This window comes from Acomys russatus, chromosome 11 (assembly GCF_903995435.1).
Source record: "Acomys russatus chromosome 11, mAcoRus1.1, whole genome shotgun sequence".
Classification (NCBI taxonomy): Eukaryota; Metazoa; Chordata; class Mammalia; order Rodentia; family Muridae; genus Acomys; species Acomys russatus.
In genome coordinates this window covers 54,942,079-54,956,665 of record NC_067147.1, presented here as the reverse complement: position 1 = coordinate 54,956,665, position 14,587 = coordinate 54,942,079, and the positions used below count along the sequence as shown (strand labels likewise).

At 46.9% G+C, this 14,587-nt stretch overlaps 1 protein-coding gene across 1 annotated transcript in view; it reads left to right on the top strand.

Moving 5' to 3' along the window:
* The window catches only part of Trappc10 (trafficking protein particle complex subunit 10), a 55,617-nt gene that overhangs the window by 25,703 nt on the left and 15,327 nt on the right, over positions 1-14,587 (top strand). Inside the window, exons 5-12 of the mRNA XM_051153352.1 lie at positions 859-1,054; positions 3,558-3,669; positions 6,433-6,680; positions 10,109-10,255; positions 10,814-10,928; positions 11,293-11,369; positions 12,302-12,393; positions 14,183-14,323. Of these exons, the coding sequence (XP_051009309.1) occupies positions 859-1,054; positions 3,558-3,669; positions 6,433-6,680; positions 10,109-10,255; positions 10,814-10,928; positions 11,293-11,369; positions 12,302-12,393; positions 14,183-14,323 (1,128 nt within the window). The remainder of the gene's footprint in view (positions 1-858; positions 1,055-3,557; positions 3,670-6,432; positions 6,681-10,108; positions 10,256-10,813; positions 10,929-11,292; positions 11,370-12,301; positions 12,394-14,182; positions 14,324-14,587) is intronic.

Sequence of the window (14,587 nt, the reverse complement as noted above, 5' to 3'; positions counted from 1 at the left end):
TTAGAATTCCCTAAACTGCTTTTTACTGGTGGGACACGTATTTCTTTCTTTATAGTCTACTTGCTAATCCTGGACATGTTGGAGCATAGAATTGGTTCATCTTGCTGTTTGTTAGCAGCTTAATAAAATACTTGTTAAGGAGAACTGTTGATGGACATTGCATCAAGATTTTAAAATCATTGCTGAATTTAGATTTATTTGCATCATGGGCACAGTCTCCTTGCAACTATATTGCGTCACACCTGCCTGTCATCTGTATTTGTCCTGTTTCTTAATGTTGTCTTTGCAGAGTTGTAGTGCGGTGGTAGAAGCGTATATGGGGAGGGCCAGGGCTCGTTGCAGGGGCCTCCCAGGATGTACTGCAGTCATCAGTGGAGTGGGTTAGTGTGGAGAGATGTCAGATAGCAAGAGTGTGCTGGAGGAAAGAGCAGATCATGGCATGCTTGGTGACCCAGACTGAGTGAGAGGAGTTGAAGCCAGTTGTTGCGATTGGGCCCTGGTCCTCCCGTGCCGAGCAGAAGTATCTTAGTTCCATTCTGTCAGCATAAGGAGCTGGTAGAGTTTGTGCGGCCTGTGAGAATAGGGTTTGGAGCTGAGGGTGGTGTGGCTCCCGTACCACAACCAACCCTGCAGGTTCACTCCATTTTAGTCCCTCTCTGACTCCTGTCCATTCTGCTACAGACTTTCCTGGAGACTTTTGCCATGCTTCCCGCCCAAGCAGCAGTGAACTGTGGGCCCTCCCTGACGGTTTTCACTGACAGAAAGCAGGAGAGGCAGTTGGAATCTGGGAGGAAGGCTCAGCAGGGCAGGTGGTTTGTGCCCCAAGGTTTCCCCAGACTGCCTTTCATGTCTTTGCAGGTGTGTTGTCCTCTCTGACCCCTTGAAGGACTCTTCTCGAACTCAGGAATCCTGGAATGCCTTCCTGACCAAACTCAGGACTCTGCTGCTTATGTCTTTTACCAAAAACCTTGGCAAGTTTGAGGACGACATGCGGACCTTGAGGGAAAAGAGGACAGAGCCAGGCTGGAGCTTCTGTGAATACTTCATGGTTCAGGTACTGGCCTCTTTCTGACTGGATGAGGCAGCTCTCAGGCTAGTTTCTACTGACTTTCAGAGCCAACCATGTAGCTGCCAGAGTGGCTGTCCCATTCCTCTGCTGTAAGTGGAAGATGACCATGGTCTCTGTGGGTCTCTTGCTGCCTTGAAGCCCAGCACTGCCCCACCTAGTCTGGTCCTTGGCCTCACCTTGGTTTTGCTTGGACACAGGGACTTCAGAAGTCAGCTGTGGGTTAGGCAGAGGTGCCAGCACTGGGGACTGACTGATGTGGCCATGCTGGCTTATCGTTGTCCAGACGCTGGGGTTGAGGGATGACTTTCTGGGGACATGCCATGGCTCCCAAGAATGGAGGATGTTAAGCTGCTTCTCTACTGGAATTCACCAGATTATTTAAGCTTTTGAAATTGTTGTTTACAATCAGCCTTTTGTTTTTGAAGAGGAAATTCCTGGGTGCACAGAAGAAGTGTGGCTGTGGGGTTCATATGATGTAGAACAGTAGTAATGCAAGGGCAGGAGTCTTGCTTTCAGGGTTACCTGTCCCCCCCCCCCACACCATCTTTTAACTGGAAAATCATAAGCTTCATGTTTACCTATCAGTCAAGTGTTCATTACTGAAGAATTGACATATTTTGAATAAGTGGAAGACTCATTTTGATTAGAATTTTGATTTTATCTCTTATTCTGAAGCATCTGCCTAAGGGATATCAGGAGGGCTTGGTCCAGGTGAGGAGATTAGAGTGTGTTCATCACTCTCTGTGTGGTTGCACACCTTTCTAACGGCCCTATCTCCTTGCTTTGAAGCCTAGTAAGCTTAGTCTGGGAATTACAGACAAGGAAGGGAATGGCCAGCTGAAGTCAAATGCTGGATTAGGGTGGAGATCATCTTGAACCTGGACATGATGGATGGGTACATGGGGGCGGGGGATGGATAGATGGGTGGAAAGGTGCATGGCTACCAGGGCTGCGTAGGCAGGTGGAGGGATGGGGGTGGCTGCACGCATGCATAGGTGAGTGGATAAATAGATGAGCAGATAGGTAGAAGAGTGGGTGGATTGATGGATGAATGAAGAGTTAAGATAGGGTCTGGGGAGACGGCTTAGCAGTTAAGAGCAGTGGCTGCTCTTGCAGAGGACCTGGGTTTGGTTTCACCATCAACATGGCAGCTCACACTGTCTGTAACTCCGCCTCCAAGGAGAAACTGACACCTTTTTCTCTAGCCTCCTTGGGTGAAACACCCATATATATAAAATCAGAGCTAGGTGTGTGGACGGATTTTCTAAAATCCTTGGAAGGCTGTCTAGTTACTAGTATTGTACAAACCGTGATTTCAGAATTTGAGAATGGCACTACCGCTACATGACGTGTTAGTGTGGCAGGAAGCTAGGAGTGCCATGCAAATCACTGTTTTCTTGGCAACATTTCATTAAGTCTAAAAGTAAGAAAGTAATGTGGAGTGAATAAGGAAAGAGCCCCACAAATGCTGTGCCAAGCCGTGGCTTGAGGACATTGTGCTCAGTGAAAGGAGCCTGCCTAGGACAGTATTGCGTGCTGCTGCCTAGGCAAATTTCCTGGAGTAGCCTACTTCTCAGATGGGCTGGGAACAGACGTTACCAAGGCCATAGAGGTCAAGTTGTGTAGTAGTGACAGATCTGTAGCTTCAGGGGATGGAAAGGTTATGGTTGTTGCTTGTACAAAAGTATAAATGTACTTTACCCTGCTCTATAGTTAAATTGATGCAGACCAGCCAGGCATGTAGTCCTGGTATTAGAGACTGAAAGCAGGAAGATCAAGTTTGAAGCCAGCTTGGGCTACAAAATGAGAACCTGTTTTGAAAAGAATAACAAATATCACAATCGAAAAAAGATTGATAAAAAAAAAAAAAGAAAGAAAAAAGAAAAAAGATTAATTTATTGCAGTGTTCAGCCTGCAAAGCACTTGATTTTAAAAAGCTGGGAGGGGAGAAGTCAGGAGAATGCATCAGTATCTGTGTGAGACACTGACCATCCAGCATTGTTTTCAGAGGCAGCGGTACACAGAACTGGAGGGGATCCTGAGCTTCTAAGGCTAAGCCAGCTGCTTCTCTGCAGCTTCCCTCTGGGTTCCAGGTAACAGCCTAGTTTCTATACCAGGAGTGTGTGTGCTGCATTTGCAGGCAGGAGTTAATCCTTGCTCAGAAACCCTGTGCAAGGAATGTTATCATCCAGATACAGTCAGGTGAGGACCCCGAGGCCCAGCTGCAACTTGGAGAGCTGGTGAGGCTGGAGGCTAGATCTGAAGTGGGCTGTGGATGTACAGACCACTGTGACCAGCTGTGCCCAGTGCTGCTGGAAGGCTAGACCTGGGTTTGGTTTTCTCCTCCTTTCTGTTCTCCATCCTTCTTTGTGAGTTCTGATGTGGTGTTGTGGAGACTTGGTGATCGCTGGCTGAGCCTCTTTCACAGCACTGTCTGTCCTGCATGGCCGATGTGCTTTAGGAGCTAACCGGTGCTTTTTGGTGATAGGAGGAGCTTGCCTTTGTCTTTGAGATGCTGCAGCAGTTTGAAGACGCCCTGGTACAGTACGACGAGCTGGATGCCCTGTTCTCTCAGTATGTGGTCAACTTTGGAGCTGGCGGTGAGTAGGCGTTTCAGCCACCAAGCTGCTGCTCAACAGTTTCCCCGCTTTTCATTTCAGCTGGTCTGGTCTGCAGTTAATCATTTATTGTTGTTTTATGCAATTATAAGGGGGTATTCTCATTCCTATTGGAAATAAAATGAGAAATAATTAGGAATTAGTCACTGTCACTTTTAGAAGAATTCTCAAGTAGTTAAAGCGCTTACAAAGCTACTTTCAGGTTCTATAGCTTCTGATTTGGAGAGTAGATGTCCTTCCCCGTCTGCGGTCCGCAGAGTTCCTTCTGTGGTTCACTATGGCGCTGTTGCAATAGCACCATTGATCTTTCAAGCGCTTATGTAGTATTTTACATTCTTCTCTTAAAATTGCAAAATTAGCACAATGAAAACACATACAGAGCAAACAGTGGAAAGGTGAGAGTAGGTCATGGGTAAAGTGACTGCACTAGTGCAGGATGCACATCTGGTTAAGCACATGGACCTGATTTGAGTCTTGCCCAGCCAGCAAGCTCGGGGTCAGTGAACAGCCCTGCCCTACAAACCCAACACTGATCTCTGTCCTCCACATGTACATGCACCCATGTGTATACATACAAACAGGTATCCACCTATACACAAAAGAGAGCCTGGACTACACAGTGAAACCCTGTCTCAAAAAAGAAAAAGAAAAACAAACAACAACAACAAAAATAACCCACTGTCATATTGTTGAGACTTTTAGAAAAAAATTTAAATTTATGTGTATGTGTCTGTGTTTTTGTGTATATGCACATATACATGCAGGTACCTAAGAAAGCCAGAAGGAAGCATTGGAGCCCCTGGAACTGGAGTTACAGGCAGTTGTGAGCTAACCTGATGTGGGTGCTGGGAACTGAACTCAGTCTGCAAAAGTAGCAAGTGCTCTTCACTGCTGAGCTATCTCTCCAGCCCCTTACTGAGACATTTTTCTTTCTTTCTTTCTCGTTAACACTGTCATGGAATCTCTCCAAGCTGCCTAGTCAAGTGCCAAGGTGTTTTTGTTAACAGATGCCCAGTTTCTCAGCTGCCTCCTGAGAGTCTTTTCAGATGTCCCCTGGTGCTAGACTGTGGTTGTTTTGTCATTGCCCACCCAACCCCTGGGCTAAGCTAGACATGTTTTTAAGAACCTTGTTCCTGTGTCTGAAGGGAATAGGGTTATCCATGAACTGTGGTACCAGTTGAGAACCTGCTGGGACAGTCGGCACACCTGGGCCTGGCCTGGTTCTGAGCTGGGTCTCACTCATTGACTCTGCTCCAGAGCAGTCCTTATGTAATAGTTTGGATAGCTTACTCTGCTAATATCCAGATACAGTCCAGAACCAAATGAAACATTTGCTAATTAAACTATAGGAATTAGGAAGATAAACTATTCCTCACACCTATTTTTTTTTAGGATTTTTTAAAAATGTGCATTGGTGTTTTTCGTACATGTATGTCTGTGTGAAGATGCCAGATCCCCTAGAACTGGAGTTACAGACAGTTGCGAGCTGCCATGCAGGTGCTGAGAACTGAACCCAGTGCTTTGGAAGAGCAGCCAGTGCTCTTAACTGCTGAGCCACCTCCTCAGCCCCTCTCACATTGATTTTTATGTTACGTATCCATATAAGATGCACACCTCTCTGAAATATAAAATTGTTCTTACACTTCACACAATATTGAGGCTTTTTTTTTTTTCTCAGTTTAAAAATAAATGTGGGACAATTTAAAATCTAAAAATAAGCCGAGGCCAAGTTATGTAGTTGAATGAAAAGATTGCTTCAGTGTGGACTTCTGGGCCACCTGGGGCCAGCACAGCTTTGAACTCAGTTAGGAGTAAGGCAGAATCTTGCCCTCATGGGCCGCCCTTGGGATGGGAATGAACTCAGCTTCATTTGCAGCAGGAGTGGGCATGGGCATGGAAGGGCATTTGAGAAGAGGGATGGCTGAGACACCCCACCCCCACCCCGGGAGGTGTCACCTTCCCAGAGGCATGAGTAGAAGATGGCAGTGACCATTAAACACCCAGCCTGACAAAGGGAACTTCCTGTGTGGCATTACTCAGGCTTGATGCAGCGACTCCAGCTAGATGACTACAGTGGTTATGGGCAGGGAGGCCGCAAGCTGTGGCTGACATGTCAACTATTGAGTGACGTCAGTCACCAGGCTGTGCATGGAGTGGCCATGAGGTTAAGTGATTTTTTTTTTATGCAGATGAAATGACTTGTTATTATAGATTTGTGTTTTAAGATGATACTTAGTATTAAGGCTGTACTGTAGACTTGGAAACCTTGTTGGGAAGCTGACAAGAAGTGTCTTTCCTCTGGTTGCTGCACCTTCCTCCCTGTTCCTTTATCATGTCCTCTAGTACCTCCTCTCAGGGGGCTGATGGGGGAGCTATGAAGTGAGCAAGGCAGCAACTCCCAGGATGGTCAGGAAGTCACTATGCTCACTGACATGGAGCTGAGGTGTCCACAGCTCTACAGCCTGTGAGCATCAAGGTGGCTGCCTTACTCATTGTATACCTGCACAGGACCTCTGGGCATGGCAGGTGCTGTGAACTGTGTCCAGCCAGGGCTAGGATGATCCAAATGCGTATGCTTATGGGAGCCACCCCATCTCAAAACACTAGCTGATTGCCGGGGCAGTGGCCTATGGTAGCTGCTTGGAAAGCTGCTTGTTCCTACATGAGACCTTGAAGTCCTGGGCAGGAGCTTTAGTTAGGTGAGGCGCCTGTAGTCAGCGTCTTTCATGATGTGTGTTTGTTTAGATGGTGCCAACTGGCTGACTTTTTTCTGCCAGCCGGTGAAGAGCTGGAATGGACTGGTGCTCCGCAAGCCCATAGACATGGAGAAGCGGGAGTTGATACAGAAGCAAGAGGCCACTCTGCTGGACCTGCGAAGCTACCTGTTCTCCCGCCAGTGTACCTTGCTCCTCTTCCTGCAGCGGCCATGGGAGGTGGCTCAGCGTGCGCTGGAGCTGCTGCACAGCTGTGTGCAGGAGCTGAAGCTCCTGGAAGTGAGTTGGCCGCTCTCCCCACTACCTGGGAAGTGTGGGAACTTATGTCTGTGTGAGGAAGCCAGTGAGTGGTGGGGAGGGCTTGAATTGTTACCCGTAGTGATAGAAAACCTCATCCCGTAGAGAATGATTCACCTAGGGGATCTTAAAATAATCTTCACTGCCTGGCATCATGCATACTTTAGTAAGATGGTGTTTCGGTGACCTCTTCACCCAGGAACTTCACATGCGCATACATAGAATGTCAGATCCACAGTACCCTTTCTCAGTTGAGACCTCCAAAGTGTTTCACCTAGAGCCATAGGATACTGTTATAGAACAGTCACTGTCCCCCCACCCAGGGCACGTCATCCCATGACCTGCTGTGGGTTTCCCGAAGCAACTGACCTAATCAGCTCAGAGGAAGTGCTCTTGACTCACAGCTTTACAGATTCTCAGTTCCATCCTGACAGTGAGAGTGTGTGCTGAGGCTCCTCACATCTCAGGACCAGGAAACAGAGAACAAGCCAGAACCGGGGGGGGCCAGTCTGTAGCCTTCAAGAGTGTGTCTGTAGCAACCTGCTCCAGCAGCTAGACCTCATCTCCCAAACGTAACACAGTCTCCCAGATAGTGCTGCCAGCTGGAGGATAGTGCAAAACTGGAATCTGTGGGAGATGCTTCAGCTTCAGGACATAGGTCTAATTTGCCCCATTAGCTGAAATGTTGGTAAGACACTATTTCATAATGCAGTAACATTTTTGTGTACCCCATAATAGTAAATGACAGGTCCTACATGTTTCTGAAATAATCTTTAAAAATTTATGCATTTTGTGAACATGTGTGAGGAGGGTGCATGCTTGTGGTTGAGTACCTATTGCTTTCCACCATATTCCTTTAAGACTGTCTCTTGGGATGGGAGAGGCAGTGGCTGAGGGCTGAGTTAAAAGCACTGCCTGAGGCCTGGAGAGATGGCTTAGAGGTTAAGAGCGCTGGCTGCTCTTCCAAAGGTCCTGAGTTTAATTCCCAGCAACCACATGGTGGCTCACAACATCTCTAATGAGGTCTGGTACCCTCTTCTGGCATGTAGGTGTACACCCTGGAAGAATACTGTATACATAATAAATAAGCAAATAAATAAATAAATATAATAAAAGAACAAAAGCACTAGCTGCTCTCCCAGAAGATGCAGATTTGAGTCTCATCGCCCACATGGCAGCTCTTAACCATCTATAACACTCGTCCCAAGAGATCTGATGCCCTCTTATGGCCTTGTTGTATACCAGGCACACATGTGGCTTATATATATACAGACAGACAAAGCAAATCACTCATTCACGTAATACAATTAAAAGAATTTTTAAAATAAATTAATAAACTCACCCTTATGCTTAGGGTGGCTGGTTAGTGAGCTCTCAGCATCCCCCTGCCTCCACCCCACACCCTCCCATTGCGAGGTTACCAGTCACGTCTGGCTTTTTATATGGATACTGGAGGGTTTGAATTCAGGTCCTCGTGCTTGCGTAGGAAGCACTCTTACCTAGTAAGCCATCTCCATAGCACTCCCCTCTTTCCCTCCTCCCCCTCTCCCTCCTCTCCCTCCTCCCCCTCTTCTTCCCCTTCTCCTCCTCTTTCTCCTCCTCCTCACCTTCCTCCTCCTCTCCCTCCTCTTCCTCCCCTTCTCCTCTCCTTCCTCCTCCTGCTCTCCCTCCTCCTCTTCCTCCCCTTTTCCTCCTCTCCTTCTTCCTACTCTCCCTCCTCCTTCTCTCTCTCCTCCTCCTCTTCCTCTTCTTCTTTCTCTTCCACCTCCTTGCCTCCTCTTTTTTCCAAATTTTTTTCACCAATTTTTTTTCTTACCTAAAATATATAATCAAGTAAGTAGGAGAAATAATTATCCACAATGAAACATGATTCTCCTGGATGCCTGTGGTGACTTGGTGGAGAGCCTCTGCTTTAGGAGCTCTCTGTTCTGCCAGCTCCAGATGAATCTCTTGGTCCTCCAGAGGTCCTTCTTCCCCCGTGAGTACCAGGGGAGATGGCATGTTCATCTCAGACTTACAGCCTGTGGTGATGCTGCCCTTAGCGGAGAGCCTCCCAGCTCACCACAACATGGTATGTGAGGATGCTACCGTCGCCACCAGAGGGGCATGCTCTTTGGGGGTCTTAGTGCTCACCCTTTGGTGTGTAGCCTGCCTCTGGAGTTTTTTTCTGTACTAGGATGCGGATGAGTGGTCTGACCCTTCAGAAACTGGTCATGCAGTCACCTAAAGCACACCGAGGGCACCCCTGCCTCTTACAGTCTCTTCCACATTCTTCACTATCAGGGCTCAGGGTGTCTGAAAGGAAGCTGTCAGGACTCTGTCACAAGGTGCCCTTCACATGTCACCAGTGCAGAATTCACTTCTGTTTCACTTTATGTAGAGCCAAGTAGCTTGCTTCACCAAAACTAAGAGATTGGCTGCAAGATAAACCATGTCAGTCATCAGTGGAAGATGTGTTTCTGTTTCGCAGACTTGGGGAAGGTGTGCTTGGGGCTGATTGTTAAATATGTGTGCTTTTGTGATCCAGAGGCCTTCTTGGGACTGTCATCAGCACGGTGGCAATAACTGCTTTTTCCTTGCTTACTTTTCTGGATGATGTTCCAAGCAAACTCAGGATGTTGTGTGGAGTCTGTTGTGCATGTTCTAGTGTGCATCTGTCTAAGCTACAGAAAAGCTTTAATTCTAATACCACTTTGATCTGGTGTAAAACATTCAGCTGTCATTGTTGAATGCCATTGATATTCTTTCTGCTGTATTGAATAGTCTGTTCTTAGTGTGACAGTGTGACCTTAAAGTCACCTGAGGTCCTGGGATTCCCCTCCTCACTTCTAGACAGATACAGCTAGGCCTCATGCTAAGGCAGGTGATAGTTAGCTTTTTAAAGGCATGTATATATGGATGTGTGCACATATATACATGTGTGTGTGTATATATATGATATATATGCACATATATAGTGTATGTGTAGAGTGTGTGTGTGTTTGCCTGCATATATGTCTGTGTCTGTGCATCACATGTGTGTTTGGTGCTGTTGGAGGCCAGAAAAGAACATTGGATTCCTGGGACTGGGTTATGGATGGCCATGAGCTGCCATGTGAGTTCTGGGAGTTGACCTGGATCCTCTGTAGCAAGTGCTCTTAACCTCTGAGCCAGCTCTTGAGTTCCCATAGGCTTTTCTTAATAAGGTTTTAAAGTTATGTAACTAAAAATTGTATATTAGCCAAGTCCTTTATAATCACCAAACCCATGCTGCAAAGATACATTGCACACAGGTCACTTCTGTCTCCGGCGTGTGATAGCTTACCCTTCTGTAGCTTTGTGGGTCATGGTCATATTACACTGTCTGAGAGCTGAAAGCTATAGGCTTGTCCTTACAGCATCCTCACGTGCCCATACCTGTGCCCTCATAGGTCTCTGTCCCTCCTGGTGCTCTGGATTGCTGGGTATTTCTGAGCTGTCTGGAGGTGTTGCAGAGGATAGAAGGCTGCTGTGATCGGGCACAGATAGATTCCAACATTGCCCACATGGTGGGACTGTGGAGCTATGCCATGGAAAAGGTACCTGTTACTGTGTGTGAAGTGTTTGCATTGTCTCTAAGGGTCCCTGTGTGGTGAGGATAGCATGGGCTGTTTGGAGAAACCTAGCTTATTTAGACTACCGTGGATACTCTCATGCCCTTACAGTGTCTGGACACAGCCATGGGTCATAGTTTCTTAGTTCTTGCCAGCTTCTTCAGCAGATAGCAAGTGAGACAGTGTCAGTGTCAGGGATGGGCAAGCAAGAAGGTGCAGTGGGCAGCAATGTGTAGAAATGCAGGTGTGGGCCAGCGTGGGCCAGGACAGGGCACGGTGGTGAGGGGTGCACATAGAGCAGTCGTCAAGAGTGGGGCACAGTTAGCTGAAGGGCAGAGAGGAGTCACAACCTCAGCTATATCCCGGAACTATCTGGAAAAGGAGCGAGCTTGCAGCAATCCCATAAAATGTGGTGTAAAATTCAGACAAGAGTCATTGAGATAAGAAAGCTAAATTTCTCCACAATGAGCGGGAGCCCAGATTATATATTTACTACGTTCCTAGTGAGTGATGGCAGATGAAATTATGGGTTTCTCTCAACAGCTGAAGTCCTTAGGGTACCTATGTGGACTTGTGTCAGAAAAAGGACCCAACTCAGAAGATCTCAACAGGACGGTTGATCTTTTGGCGGGATTAGGAGCTGAGAGACCTGAAACAGGTATGGCTGCTGCTCAAGCGTAGTGGATGATGCCGGACCGAGAGCACCCACCCAGGTGGAGCTCAGGGCAGTGTGTGGATCTGCGCTGCCCCATCCCTAAGTCATTTCCCCGTGGGAGTGTTTGTAGTGCATGTTTCTGAGAAATCTAATCTCAGAGAACGGTTTGAGGGGAAAGTCTTGAGCTGTTTTATGAACTGAAAAAGACTAGACATCATACTGTGGCTCTCACACTGGTAAGGCTGTGTTCATCTGATTCTCGTAAGCACCCTGTGAGATCCTCTCTGTGAGGCCAGAGAGTGAGTGAAAGACGTATGACCATCCGTGCTGCTGCTGAGTGAGGACGCCTCTTTCCATTGTCTTTCAGCCAACACAGCTCAGAGTCCTTATAAGAAACTCCAGGAAGCGCTGTCATCAGTAGAGGCCTTTGAAAAGCACTACTTGGTAAGTATGGAGCAGTCCTTTCTCTGACCACAGAGCCGTTCAGTCCTAGCTACCTTTATTCTTCCACATGGCCTTTTGAACTGGATGAGCTGGTTCTTCAGACCCCTATTGATGGCCCTAGTAGTTTATTTGGTACACTGGGGAGGCGTGTGTAAAACCTGGGCAGTTGTTTACATGTTCATTAGTGCCCCTGAGACCATAATTAGGTACAAACACAACACTGAGTACTTAAAATTTTGCTCAAAATAGGTTTTCCCCTTTAGGATCTAGAAACTGTAAGAGCAAATAATGAATTCTTTCCTTTGTCAAAAGTGCCCTTTTGTGCTTTGGGCAGAACTATCGTGCTTAATTTGAAAGGTTAAATTAGAGAGACTCCAGGAAGCAATGGAAGGTGAGTATCAGCTCAGGTCCCAGACCATGACTGGGAAGCATCTGAAAATCTATTGTGTTCCCATTTCATAAGCTGTGAGGAAGAACGCCAGGAAGTGTGTGCTCAGGCACAAGCAGCGAAGGAGTTAAGCAGCTGCGCTGTGCGAGTTCATGGCTATCTCACATCGTGTGCTTTGTCGCCCAGGCACACGATACTGACTTTGTATGGAAACTATGGCGTGTCATGGGGCAGTTTAAACATAGATACCAGGTGAAAACCATCAATCACGGTGTCTGATGCAGTTTTGGGTAAATGTAAGGTGTGCCCTAAAAATTCAAGTACAGGTCTAGAGGGAGGTCTCCATTGGTTAAGGACATGTACGGCTTGTGCAGAGGGCCTGAGTTCTGTTCCCAGGACCCATGTAAGCGGCTTGTAACTCTAGCTCCAGGGGGCACCTGCACTCATGTGCACATACCCTTACTTCCACATACACATAATTAAAAATAAAATAAATCTTAAAATAAAGTCAAGTACATAATTGCGCTTTTCTTGCTTTTCACAGGACTTGTCCCATGCCACCATTGAGATGTATACGAGTATTGGGAGGATTCGATCTGCCAAGCTTGTTGGAAAAGATCTGGCAGAATTTTACATGTAATTGATGGTGAACTCTGATTTTAAGCATTTCACATGCATATGAGAAGATTATACATAGAGTGAATGTAAAGTTTGCTTAGCTTGGTAGATGAAGACAAGTAGAATCCATTAGCCAGTCATTGTTTTATCTTTGAGTTTCTTCCAAAACCACAGGGGAAGTTTTGGGCTTATTACCTTAATGGTTGTTACTGATCTTTGACTGGCAATATCTAAAATTAACTTTAGTGATACATATCCAGATACACAAGCAGAAGGCATATATATTTATTTTTATGTTCACTCTTAAGTTAATTAATTACCTTCAGTGTATAGTAAGAAAGTATTTCAGAGCCTGCCTTCCAGGGTAGGTAAAAGCGTTTGGTCCTGTAGTCTTTGGATGCAATGGGAGGGATGAGCTGGGTGAGCGCGGACACCTGCTCTAGCATTGGAGTTCGCATGTGATAAAACTGGTCTGCTAAAGAAAAGCTTGCTAGGCCTGCCACAGTGGGATTCAATTTCAAAGCTCTGTAAAGAGATGCCATTTGTAAAGGAGGGGGGAATTTGTGTATTTAAAACAAAGTTTTAAAATATGTACGTAAGGTAATTTTAGTAGATGAAACAAAACTGGTGTGGATTGCAGGTTAGGCCTTTTACACACAAGTTTTCTGGAGTGGCCACCCCTCACTTAGCCTGTTCATGGTGGGGCTGGGGCTGTGAGCAAGTTCAAGGAGTCATGTTCCACTCCTGCAGTCAGGGGAAGCTGGGTCCTGTGGTGCTGTGAGTTTAATGGACTTAACCGCTGCAGAATCCAAGAGGCACGGGATCCCAGGGCTAGGCACTGGCCTGCTAGTTAGGGCCTGAAGACCCAATTCAGCTTAGCCACATTGTAGCTGAATGACAGGTGACCTCCCTTTTCTTAAGATTGTCCAGACTGTATAGGCTCACTGAATTCTTAGAGTGCTTTCTAGCACTAGAGATAGTAAATGAAGAGGCATGGAAAGTTCTGGACCCTTTAAAAACAGGGATTTGCAGGAGAACCAAAGTAATCCAGAAAAGCCAATGTATTTTGGTAAATTTAAATTTTACTTGATTTGAGGAACTTTTAATTCAAGACTTATGAACTCTGATTGTGTCTAGAGTAATGGAAATGGGGACTCTGTGCCAAGGATGCCCTGGAGAGCATCCAGGATTGCTGTCTGGTTAGCCCAGCATCCTGTCCTCTAGGGAAGCCATGGAGTCCCAGTCTCCCTGAGGTATAACAGGCCCTGGTGATTTTGTGCTGGAAATTTAACTTAGTTTTATTCTGAGTCTTTGTGGTTTCCTGGACCTAGGAAGGCTTTCTCCTGGTATTCCCTTTCTAATCTTTGGTGCCCTCGGTCTCGGAAACCAGCTTGTATCTGCCCAGTCATAGCTGACCCTAGCTCTATGCCTGGGCCATATAGTCTGTTGGCATGGGTCCAGTGTGGTATGGCAGCACATCTCAGCTGTGGCTCGTCACCAGGGCTTTAGGTAAGCCCCTTCTCCCAGCCCTGGCTGTCCCACCTGTCAATAAGAGAGCGTTCCTACCTCCTGACCTGAAGTCTAGCTAGGAAAGGTGAGCCGTGCTGGTGTCAGACGCCAGAGCATCAGCATGGTGTCAGCGTGAACCACTGCTCAGATGGTGCCCTAGCCGCCCTCTGTGGCTTCCTCACAGGAGGGACGGTGGGAAGGACTGTCGGAGGACTGTAAAGACATGCAAGTGTCATTTGGGGGTCTGCAAGCTGGCCCTTGTGAGGCCTAACAAGCGTCTGTTTGCTAACTTTGCAAGGAAGAAAAGGTCGCCACAGAAGGCGGAAATGTATCTTCAGGGAGCTTTGAAAAATTACCTGGCTGAGGGCTGGGCCCTGCCTGTCACACACACAAGGAAACAGCTAGCTGAGTGCCAAAAACACCTCGGGCAAATGGAAAAGTATCCTTTGAGTCCAATGTTGTCATAAAACAGGAAGTCACTGTCTGATTATATGGTGGCGTTGCTCACAACCAAGTGTGCTGGCCGCTCCTGGTCATAGGAGAAAGAGAGGCTCTGCCTCACGGGGGTGGGAGATGCTGTAGAGCGTAGACCAAGTATCCACTCTTTTTAAACTCTAACTTTGAGTTTCTAATAGTGTTTTAAAACAAGACCGCTCTCCTTTGAGCCATACTTTGAAGGCAAGTGGGGACATTTGAAGCCCTT